At 43.7% G+C, this 12,067-nt stretch overlaps 1 protein-coding gene across 1 annotated transcript; it reads right to left on the bottom strand.

The window, feature by feature from the left end:
• Window positions 1-4,809: 4,809 nt before the first annotated feature.
• LOC124652874 (cyclin-T1-3-like) lies at window positions 4,810-11,479 on the bottom strand. Its single transcript, XM_047191956.1, has 7 exons — window positions 11,152-11,479; window positions 8,834-9,102; window positions 7,471-7,552; window positions 6,977-7,111; window positions 6,633-6,808; window positions 6,399-6,550; window positions 4,810-5,840 (listed from the first exon to the last, which is right to left on the bottom strand). Exons 2-7 carry the CDS (start codon window positions 9,070-9,072, stop codon window positions 5,173-5,175), a joined length of 1,452 nt encoding a protein of 483 aa, XP_047047912.1. The 5' UTR covers window positions 9,073-9,102; window positions 11,152-11,479; the 3' UTR covers window positions 4,810-5,172.
• Window positions 11,480-12,067: the final 588 nt, after the last annotated feature.

Genomic DNA, 12,067 nt, shown 5'->3' with positions numbered 1-12,067 from the left:
AAGAAAGAGCCAAGTGGTATCTCAACTAGATATCATATGCCTCATACTTTGTTGGTCGAAAGAAATATTAACATTCGGGATGGGGTCGGTGAGGCCGGGTAGGATGCACAAGAGATTGATATTTGTGCCATCGCACCGGGCTCACCGGCCCCACCCAGAGTGTACAAGTGACCAAACAATTTAATCATCGGCACTAAAATGGAAGAAAGGCCAATGCAATTAAGAAGTAGCTAGCTAGTATGAACTAAATGGAATGCCTCATACTTTGTTGGTCGAAACAAATATTAACATCCAGGGATGGAGTAAGTGAGGCCAGGTAGGATGCACAAAATATTGATACTTGTGCAATCACAACAGGCTCACTTGCTCCACCCCCGAGTGTACGAGTGATCGACCAACCATCTAATCATCGGCAAGTACAAAAACACCAACAAACCAGCAACCATGGTGACATAAGTCAAGATGCTCAAACACACATAGCATGCATGGAGCATATGCTCCAAAGGGATTATTCATCACTTGGTATATAGACCAAGTGATGCTGACAAAAGAGAGGCCAATCAAGAACCAGTAAATCCAGTAAGTGATAGATATGCCTAAACAAGCAACAACACATAGCATATCCCAGCTAACCAGATGAGACAAGTCTTGGTAGCCAACTCGAATCACCTAGCACCACCTAGCCTTTTAAAACCATCGAAAGCAGTCCTTTTTCTTCAAAGGATACCACGAGTGGCATTCATTTACATGATCCCCTACTGTGGATATCTCTATTTTCATCAAAGCCAACAAGAAATAGAAATTTATCATTACTCAGCTTGAGTTCAAAACAAAGTTGGGGTACCATAAGGGATTACTCATAACTTGGTAGTAACCGGGGACATTAACCAGGGTACCATAGTAATTTGGATCATAAGGCATCAATTAAGGAGGCAATTAACCGGGGACAAAGGGAAACATTTGATGATCCAGTAAGTGCATGACACTTTGAGGTACCAAGAATAAAGGCCAACGAGTGGATAAACATCTGCAAGCAGCTCACACACACATGCAAACACATGTGTTGACGAGTAACTAAACAGCGATGAAGAACACCACCAGATATTCATGGATACTTAGGATCAGTAGGGAATTGATAAAGTACAGTGAGGAGAAAGCATACCATCAGAAACTGTCCATTTGAGAGAAATAACATTGGGGTAATGTTAAAATGTTTGTCTCCATATTTGGGAGACATTTTTAATATTGGAGTCTAGCTAATGGAAATCAAGAACTAGTCTTGATCTCCAAATGGTGATTAGAGGGAATTTATTCATCTTAAGCAACATTAGGGACAAATGGGATCATGCAAGGGACTTGGGTCATTTGGATCATAAGGCATCAATTGAGGAGGCAACCGGGGGACAAAGGGAAACATTTGATGATCCATTATCATAGGCAACAAAGCAGACAACTTTTTCCCCTCTAATCTAGCTAGAGTCCTTAAAAGAAATCCATCATAAGCATGGTCAAATACACATATATAGCATGGGGCAGATGCTCCAAAGGGATTATATATTCATCACTTGGTAATTTGTAGAGCAAACAAGCAGTAGCCATATCACTCAATCCAATAATATAGTAATTTGGATCATAAGGCATCAATTAAGGAGGCAATTAACCAGGGACAAAGGGAAACATTTGATGATCCAGTAAGTGCATGACACTTTGAGGTACCAAGAATAAAGGCCAACGAGTGGATAAACATCTGCAAGCAGCTCACACACACATGCAAACACATGTGTTGACAGTAACTAAACAGCAGAAGAACACCACCAGATATTCATGGGTACTTAGGATCAGTAGGGATTTGATAAAGTACAGTGAGGAGCAAGCATACCATCAGAAATTGTCCATTTGAGAGAAATAACATTGGGGTAATGTTAAAATGTTTGTCTCCATATTTGGGAGACATTTTTAGTATTGGAGTCTAGCTAATGGAAATCAAGAACTAGTCTTGATCTCCAAATGGTGATTAGAGGGAATTTATTCATCTTAAGCAACATTAGGGACAAATAGGATCATGCAAGGGACTTGGGTCATTTGGATCATAAGGCATCAATTAAGGAGGCAACCGGGGGACAAAGGGAAACATTTGATGATCCATTATCATAGGCAACAAAGCGAGCAACTTTTTCCCCTCTAATCTAGCTAGAGTCCTTAAAAGAAATCCATCATAAGCATGGTCAAATACACATATATAGCATGGGGAAGATGCTCCAAAGGGATTATATATTCATCACTTGGTAATTTGGAGAGCAAACAAGCGAGTAGCCATATCACTCAATCCAAGTAATATAGTAATTTGGATCATAAGGCATCAATTAAGGAGGCAACCAGGGACAAAGAGACAAAGTAATTTCGTCGAGCACTTTGTGCCCGCACGGGAGAGGAAGAGGGAGGGGAGGGGAGAGGTGGAGCTCACCGACGATGCTGTTGGAGGAGGGGCCGGGTAGAGGAAGAGGGAGGGGCCGGGTAGGGGTGGAGGAGGAGGTTGACGATGATGGCAGGGGTGGAGGAGGAGGAAGACGCGGCGGCTCCTCCTCCTTGACGCGGAGCCGGCCCCTCCTCCTCCATGCGGCGGCCGCCCCTCCTCCTCCACGCCGCAGCGGCTTGTGCTGCTGGTGGCATGTGGCCCTCGCGGAGGAAGGAGGCGGCGACGGCGACGCTCACCATGGAAGGCGGCGGCGCGCGGCGGTAGGGAGAGGAAGAGGGGTGGAGGAGGAAGTACGGGCGGGGGGGAGGGGGTACGGTTGGATATAGAAGGCGCTATTTCTGTGGCACACCAGCACAAGTGCGCCACAGAATCAACTACTTCTGTGGCGCACCAGAGCCAGTGCGCCACAGAAACACTTATTTCTGTGGCGCAGCACGCCATGTGCGCCACAAAAATACCTACACTAATAATTGGTGGTGGCAGGATGTGGGCCCCACATAATTCTATGGCGCACGGCTCAGTAGTGCGCCACAAAAATAGTTTATTTTTGTGGCGCATTGTTTCTCGTGCGCCACAAAAAATCTTTCTATGGCGCATTTCTGCTGGTGCGCCACAGAACTAAGCTCCACCTATAAGCATTTCCCTACTAGTGATGTAGTAATAACGACTTAAATTAGGAGTGTCTATGACGGTATTACTGCAAAGGTGGTCGTACACCCGTTGTATTGTGCAGCTTCAAAACATGTATTTTCAATTCTCAAAAAAATTAGATACAAAATTTCGCATGTTTAGGAACTGTTCCCGATAAAAAAATCTGCATGTTTAGGAACTGTTCCCGATGGCTTGTTCTTAAGTTCCAAACAGTGGTCGATGATGACCCATCTCCAATGATCCTTATTGTTAGGAATGGTGAGAAAACTGGGTTCTAGGAAGATACTTGGCTGGGGAATAATCCTTTATCACTTCAATATCATTCACTATATAACATAGTACAACGAAAACAAGTTTTGGTTGCTAATGTTATTTCTTAAGTAGGTTTCAGACGTACTTCGATAGGGAATAGAGAAGAGAGGGGGCTCCATTTGGTTACGCTCCTGATGGATGTTCACCTAATCTTACAACCGGATGTCTTTATTTGGAAGATAGCGACATCGGGTTCTTGTACATTCAGACTATTGTAGGTAGATCATATGAATGATCTTACTAGATTTCTTCGTAAGTACTTGCGGAAAATGAAAGTGCCACCAAAGATAAGATTTTTTCTGTGTTTCTTGCAATCGCAAAGTTCTACTCACGAAAGATAAGTTAGCAGGAAAAAAAAACTAGCAAGGTAGTAAAAAAGTGTTGTTTCCCTGATACAGATGAAACAATACACCGTCTGTTCATCTCTTGCCCTTTTGCCAAGATGGTGTGGCGCATATGGCCTTCAATATTACTTCACCCGCTAATATTACAAATTTATTTAGAAATTGGTTAGCGAGAGTTGGCAAGAAAGATAAAACGCAGATCCAAGTTGATGCATTGCTTTATTATGAGCAAGATGGAATACAAGGAATTGAACAACCATATTTTTAACAATGCAAAATCTACTTTTTTATGCCAGTCATTCCCTTGGCTATTCACTGGATTCGTAGGTGGTCTCACCTGTAGCCAACATGCAGTCATCTAAAGATGGCCGCTCGAGAATTATACAGCCATCTCAGAGTCACTTCCTGTTTTCGTTTCTCTTTAGATGGTGGACACATATATGGATCATGTACAACCTATAATGCCAGCTATGTAAAAATTAATAATAAAAAGCTACATAGTACATCAATCGATGTAGAGGGCCAACCTTTATTTAAAACGAAATTAGTGGGTGCCACTCCCGAAATGCCGACCTTTCAAATTCCTAAATTTCCGGCCGAGCGACGATCCCGCGAACGAGCGATGCAGCGTTCCCGGGAATCCGCTGTTCAGCGCAGAGAGCTCCCGAGTGACTCAATCGCGTTTGTTGTCTCCCTTTTCTCGCGTGTTGTAATTTGGGAAACGATCGACGTACACGGCAACCATTTGGGGCACTTTTCAGGGATAGGTCAGGGCACAGCCTTCTGTACTGTTTGAAACTACTCCGTAGGAGCGTTGGGAAAAAAGATGGCAGCCCATATATCCCAGGCTGCAGTCTTGTTTCCGTATAACGAGAAAAAAAAATCATCAGCTTGTCACTTGCTTCCTATTCTAAGGAACCGACGATGACTGCAAGTACCAATGGACACTAACTGAATGCCTTCTATGGAATGCGCATGCTACATACCCTAAACAGAACATCAAAACCGAAACAGTTGCATAAATATCCAATCCAAATTTTCTTCGAATCCATGTATTTCAAGTCACGTGACCCCGATGGGACCATGGGCAAATCTAGTTAGTTTATACAGCATTCGGGTGCAGGCTAATTCATATCATTTCCCAGCACGAAACTGCTGATCAATGTCCCATAACATTTATCGCCTCAACAATGTACACACTCCTCTGGGGGGAAACCATTTTTTTCAGATTAAAGTACATAAGGTTCAAATTTCAACATAGGCAAACAAGCATCTTAGTGCTCCAGCGAAGGAAAATACCAGGTTCCACGCAATGGCGCTCAAAACACCAGTTGTCAGTTTGTCACTGCCGATCGCTCTCACCGGGGCAACGACAATGAATACTTGATCTCATGACCTCAGCCTCTTGACATCTCTATCGCCGCCACGGTCGTAACCCCTGTGCTCGTGCGCATCCTTCCTCTTCCGGTTGTCGGGGTCAGGAGAACGGTATTCGTGGCTGTCCATGGACAGCTCGCCCTCTTCGGTGTTCTCCACCTTGCGAGTCGTGTTCTGGTGATCCTCGCGGTGCGCAGGATGGGGCCAGCTCTGCCTTCTGTCGGGTTTTTTCTCATCCTCGGCAGCCAATTCTACACCATGCTCCAGTTCCCTCTCAATTAGGTCATCATCATCCATGACATCAACCTTTCTACCAGCATCACCTTTTGATTTCCTCCGTTTCTCCAGCGCTGCTTTCACCTTATCCTTATCTATTTTTTTCATCGCATCCATCATTGACGATGACATATTGGTACCTTCATTGCTATTAGCAGAGCTATCCCTTGCTTCGATCTTGGGTACTCGCTGGTTTGAGTTTTGCTTTTCAGGGTGAGGGTGGTCATATCCATGATGGCCTGGTATGCTCGACTGTCTAGGCGCTTGATGAGATTCATTGGCAAGAGGCTCCTCTTTCACAGGAGCACGCACACTTGCAGAGCTCCCTTCGGTTTCATTCCCTTGTGATGGTGGTGGCCCAACACGGTTCTGCTCGTAGAGCTCCAACATTTGGTTGCTAACCTCTGAAAAGAATTATCACAAAAAGGTATAAAAATGGGCCCTTTGTATGTATGTTATTTCGCAAGAAAGAACATCAAAACTTCAACAGTAACCGTGGCAGAAAATGGGAGTAAAAGGAGCATCAGTTCTATGCAAACAAATATAATAACAGACAATACTGCACAGTACCACTAGAAAATCAGCAAGCTAAAAAATACAGCTCGTTGCATCCACAGGTGGTCCCAGGCCCCACATGTCATTCCCAATTAGATGGCAATTTCCAAACTGTACCTCTTTTATGCTACGAAGCAAATTTTCTTCAACTACCCAATACCGAAAAGATTACCTTGTGCACATCACGCAACACCCCCATGTCTTTGACCTAACACCAGCCTAGTTCCGCTATCAATTTTGAACAAAGATAATGAAATGTTGGCCAGCAAATTCTCAAGGACTCCTAGACAGCTAAAGCATGGCAACAACTGCTGCTACTTGTCAAAGCGTGTATACTACTATCCTTGTGATAAAAGAAAATACAATAGTGCAAATACGCACTACTGACTTTGTATCTAGAGACCAACCTTCCAACTGCCGCGGGGTTACATCAAACTCTTGCCACCAGACCTTCTCGCCATCTGCTGGAAGCTTGACTTTGAGGAACTTTGCAGCAAGGAAGATTGCGCCAGCCGCAATATGATGGGGCTTAAATTGCAGGCAAAGCGAAGTGCGTAGCCTGTAGACCCCTTTTAAGGTATAGTAAATACGTATAATGGGGATTTACTATTTTTATAAGGATAAGTATAATTTTAGCATACCCATCGTTAACAAAATTCCAGGCAACTTGAGCAAGTGCATTTTGAGCAACCTTGAATTTTTTAATAGCTTCAACCAAGGGCTTGTAAGGGTGGTGCACATTCATGTCAAAACCAAGTGTTACAAGCACAAGGCGCTCCCCAATCAACAGAAGTTCCTTCTGTTGCTCATACACTTCCTACACACAGCACAAATATCCTCAGCTACCATTTTGGTAAGAATGCTCAGGGAATAAAATTTACCAGCTATACACAAAATTTTACAGCTTTAAAGTGTCTAGAAACACAGATAGCTAAGGCTACTAGGTAGGGAGTATCAAAGAGAATATTCACCTAAAATATCTCACCTTCTGCTTAATTCGAGCAATCGCAGCAGGATCTTTTTTGTGGATGATCTCATAAGAGATGAGTACAACATCCTTCAGGGGTCTGGGTGTTTCTTCAACTTTACCCGCCAAGAACATGCAAACTGTGGCTACTATCTGCAGATTATAATGAACTTACATTAACAAGCAAAGAGCAGTTGATAATAAGAAAAATGCTACCGCTAAGAAATAACATATTGCAAGCAGCATGCTCTATGTATGCAGTCTAAGAAAACACTGTTATCCTTCATGTCTCTTCTGCAAGGATACAATTTACCGAATCAGGGAATCAAATAAAACATGGTCTACAGGTGACAGCAAACCATTTTCCATGTCTTTCACATATGGGTGGCAAAGCTTTAATGATTGAGCACCAGTTAGTATGTACTGCCTACTATACATAGGACGGATAAACCAAAAATATGTTGTCTGACAACAAACATGTACAAGCCCGTACAAATTTCAGTAAGGCATACCTGTCTATCATTCTTGGCATGAGATTGGCGAAGGAAAAAACGATGGCAGAATACTATAGCTGTAGCAATTGTTACTTGGGGCCTACATTATAAATTCATTCATCAATAAGAAGGAAAAACTATTATATAGGACTATCAACCATGCCAAGAGAGCACAGTTGATGCAGTAACACACAGTGATCATCACTGATTCATAAACATTCACTGTACACATACTTTAAGGACAGATAAGACCTATAAATAAATACTATACAGAGTTGGATATTGAATAAGAATCAGTGGCCCCTAAAGTAACAAATCAATGAACAGAACACTGTACTAAGGGCCAATATGTTCAAAACTTAACCCTGAAAATGCTATGTGCTCATGAAGAAAAAAAACATAAATTCCACTGGGTTCACAGCTGAGCAGAAAAAACCCATGGCTTGATAATTGAGAGCTTTACCATCAGATTATTAAACCATCTCTAAATGTTGCCACAGAAAACAAGTTAGCAAAACTAACAAGTTATATTGAGTATAATTAACAACAATGAATAAAATACAGATTGAAAGAATATAATGCTAACAATTTCACAAATGCTTAAGCAGAAGAAACACTGGACAAGTCAACCAGAAAATCTTAAAATATCTAATACAGTATATAGATATCGCATGATAAAAAGAATAATTAGCTCATGTAATCAAGTAAATGCCAGGAAAAACCAGACAGGTGGATCCAGATCGGGAAATGATTAAACTGGCGCTCGAGTAGTCAGCATGCTTAGCAACCTATCATGTAAAGTCACTCTATGTTCGTTTAGAACCTATGTAATCTTCTTCCGAATAACTTTTGCATACCTAACATCTTTAATTCTTACAGAGGTCTTCACAGTGTTTGTTTAGGACTTTAGGTATTCCTCCCATTAAAATATTTCCACTAGAGGCCTGTTGGATTCGCAGCCTTAGAGTGTCTAAGCATGGTTTAGACGCTTGCCTAATTTGGTCAAGCTTGCCTTAATGGTGTTTGACAAACTGTGGAGGGGTTTTGCCTCCAACTAAAAAAGGCTCTCATATTCTGTCTGTAAAGGTACAGACCATACTCATGCACATAGTAGGAGAACTGTTATCAACAGAATATAATCATTTATGCTTTAGGTGTGCACCAGACTTTCCTAGAATTTGGATAATAGAATGAGGATGACATCAATCATACATTATTTCAGATATAGTTAACTGCAAAGAAATTAAGCTATCAGATAACTTCCAGTTGTCTACAGACACTAGAAAAGAACAGTCAATAATCAAATAATACTGCTAAAACAGCTGTTATATTTACCAGGAAGATGTAACAATAAAATATTCATGGTTCAATATATTCTTACACTTTAAGCCTCATCCCGAAATCCTGAAGGAAAGTGCAGTATGACTTGCGAAGGTACGACTCCTTCTTCAAATCAATACCATCTCTCCTTGAAAGGGAATTCTCCTCTATCTCTTTTCTACTAAAATACCAGGAAGCACCAAGTTGGCCACCTTCCACATGTCTATCATAGGGAATTTTATAAGGGCTGTTCTCTACAATTCCATGATGTGAAGAGTCACTTGTCTGCATGATATCCATGTATGATTTTTCTCTTTTCTTCTAAATAACCTGAAAAGAAAAGATATATAATGACACCATTGCAAACTTAACATACACGGGACAGAAAGTGCAGCTATGCTCGTACCTAAATGCAGATACCTTCTAAATCTAACATATAAGTTGTGAGGAGTTAAAGAAGGCATCAAACTGTATATACATGCAAAGGATGGGTGCCAGATAATAACAACATATCCATAATGCTTCCATGAACGGGTTCTTTCCTTCACGGAAGCCCCGTAACTCAACAAATTCGTCACATATGGATGATAATATGACAAATGAAAGGGTTTTCTCAATTACAAGTGGTCAACGAATTACCTACATTTACAAAGACAATTAGTTAACATGCAATTTAAGACCACCATACAGGATTTGAAACGGCTCCAGCTTGTCCATAAGTAAGCTGTCCACATAAGCCCCGGATAGCTAGGGTAATTGTAACTGCATGTTTGGAACAGCTTATTGATATGACCTTATTGCCTGTAGTTGAAGATGTGAAGTCCAAAATGTCCTGGAATATCACATTCCTAAATGTTTGCCGGCTTCCAAATTTTACAGTGATAACTGACACTTAAAAAGAAAGACAATGCAATCGGATCCCTTGAAAGTGTCAGCCCCATCTTTGCTATGGAAGAAGCACTAGCAAATATCATACTTGGAACAAACATAGGTTCTCTTATAAGGTCAATAAACTGTTCACTGTTCATCGCACATCATATGTCACATCTTGTAGTTGTTGCTCCATATTTGTATCATCCAGAGAACCAACAAATTTGTAGTTGCTACTGCACATATACATATCATTCAGAGAAAGAAACAATGGTTTCTCAAAGAAAAGAAAAGAACTGCTCAAGCTCAAGCGAAGGAAGAACCTGAGCCGGGCAGAACAAGAAATAAGAAGGCGTGAGGGTAGCCTACATGGCGAGCGGTCACGATGGGCATAAAATCCGAAACCCGAACCCGGAAAACCCGTACCTGAACCCATATAGCCCGAACCCGAAAAACCCGAACACAATATCGGGTAGCACTTGTAGAACCTGAATTTTATTAGCCAAATTCGGGTTACATGTACCGGTACCCGAATTGCCCGATAGGCCCGAAATTAATAAAAGGCAAAGTAAGAAAAGTCCCCCCATCTCCCGAACACAGCCCGGCCAAATCCAAATCTCCCAAGGTAACCTAGTACTGCCTCTGCTGTGCACTTGCATCGCGACCTCAACTCCCTCGTCCCCAGCTCACAGCCGCCACACGCCCACACGCATGCTTCCGCTGGCCACCCACCAGCACGGCGTCGACCACACGCCCCTCGGGTTTCTCTTTTTACACACAAAAATCCGGTGTTAGTTTCAGAAACCCGAAATTTGAAATACCCGACCGAAATTTGCGGGTAAACCCGAACTCCCAGCGTGAGCGAGCGGTGCGGAGCATAGAGGTTGGCAAACAGCAAGGAGCGAAGAGGGCTTACGGTAGCCAGAAAGGAGGGGGTGTGAACGAGCTAGCCCTAGCTCCTGCCTCTCTCCATCACAAGTTCACAACACCGGTTTTAGATTTATAGAATAGAGGTAAAAGCATTTTACCACGGGCTCATTCGTTGAAAATCAAAATCACAGAGACAGGAAAAGAAAAACGAATTTCCACTAGGAGGGTGAGATGGGATACGATGAGGGGGGCAGTGAGATTAAGCTGCCTATAGGATCTGAGTTAGCTCAGAGCTATTTTGACCATTGATGGTCTACTAGAAGCTGTTCCAAATCCACCTAATACCGTAGTAAAGCAATAGATTTGATCCACACAAAACTCCAGAGAAGATGCATTTTCTCAAGCGGTTTAGTGCCAGGTTACCTACTCAAGTGCAGATGCTCCTATCAACTGAATGAAAGAAAGAACAGCTTATGCCTCAATGTCTGGTGGCGATCCATACAAGCATGTCCAACAAACAATATGCACAAAAACGTAAATATTCCATACATGAAACACCCATTGGTCTACAAGCATCAATCTTATCCATCATCTTCTTGTAAAGGGGGGGGGGGGAACGGAAAAAGAAAGAGGCCATACCTTGGAAGGAAGGCAAGGGAGACCTCCGGCCCCTGTCCGCGAGGGGTTGCAGAGGAGGCGTGAAGGAGGAGCGAGCTTCCGGGATCCGTCGACGCGGGTGCCGAGGGTAGGTAGAGGAGGAGAAAATCGCGTCGGATGACGAGGTCTCCCGCCCGTCGTCGCCGCTGCTGGAGAAGAATCTCGCGCGGAGGGCTTAGGTGGGGGGTAGGGGGGAATTGGGGCCGGGGGGGCTGTGGATCAGGCGGCAGCGGCGGTAATTTAGGGAGGCGGGCGCCGGAGAGGGTGCGGATAGGAGGGCGGCGCAAACCCTAGCACCGCCGCATCGGCACTCAGGTCGCGTGCTAGGGTGGAACGCGAGGGAGGGAGGGGGTGGGGTTTCCGGAGATTTGCACAAAAGGGTCGCAGTTTTCCCGTATTCTTTCCGGTAGCACGGGCAGTGTGTATGGTACGGAAAATACGCCACAATGCTGCAAAAACATGTCACGACTCACCGGTATTCTTTCCGGTAGTACGGGCAGTGTGCATGGTATGGAAAATACGCCACAACGTATGCCAAGAAAAAAAAAGCAAGAGGAGCTCACCTGACGGGTGGCGGTCGAGGACAAGCTCTGGCGGCGGGGACTTCGATCTGCGGGTGGGGGCGGAGAAGTCCGGCGACAGGACAGGGCCGGTGTGCCACGGCGATGGCGGCGGAGGAGAAGGATGGGGGGAGGGCGGCAGGGGTGGGGGATACTCTCCGGCGGTGGCGGTGGAACGAGTGGTAGCGGCGGAACCCTAGGCGGGTCGCTCGCGTTTTGCCTCTCAGCACGCCACAAGCAAGTTTTTCTTTTTTGTGAGAAGTCCATATTACCCCCTAAAATTGTCCTAAAGTTCAGTTTACAACCCTTAATTTTGATTTGGTTCAACTTTCAACCTC

The sequence above is a fragment of the Lolium rigidum genome, chromosome 1, assembly GCF_022539505.1.
Source record: "Lolium rigidum isolate FL_2022 chromosome 1, APGP_CSIRO_Lrig_0.1, whole genome shotgun sequence".
Lineage (NCBI taxonomy): Eukaryota > Viridiplantae > Streptophyta > Magnoliopsida > Poales > Poaceae > Lolium > Lolium rigidum.
Note: the sequence above shows the minus strand (reverse complement) of the source record. Positions and strands in the feature narration are given on the sequence as shown.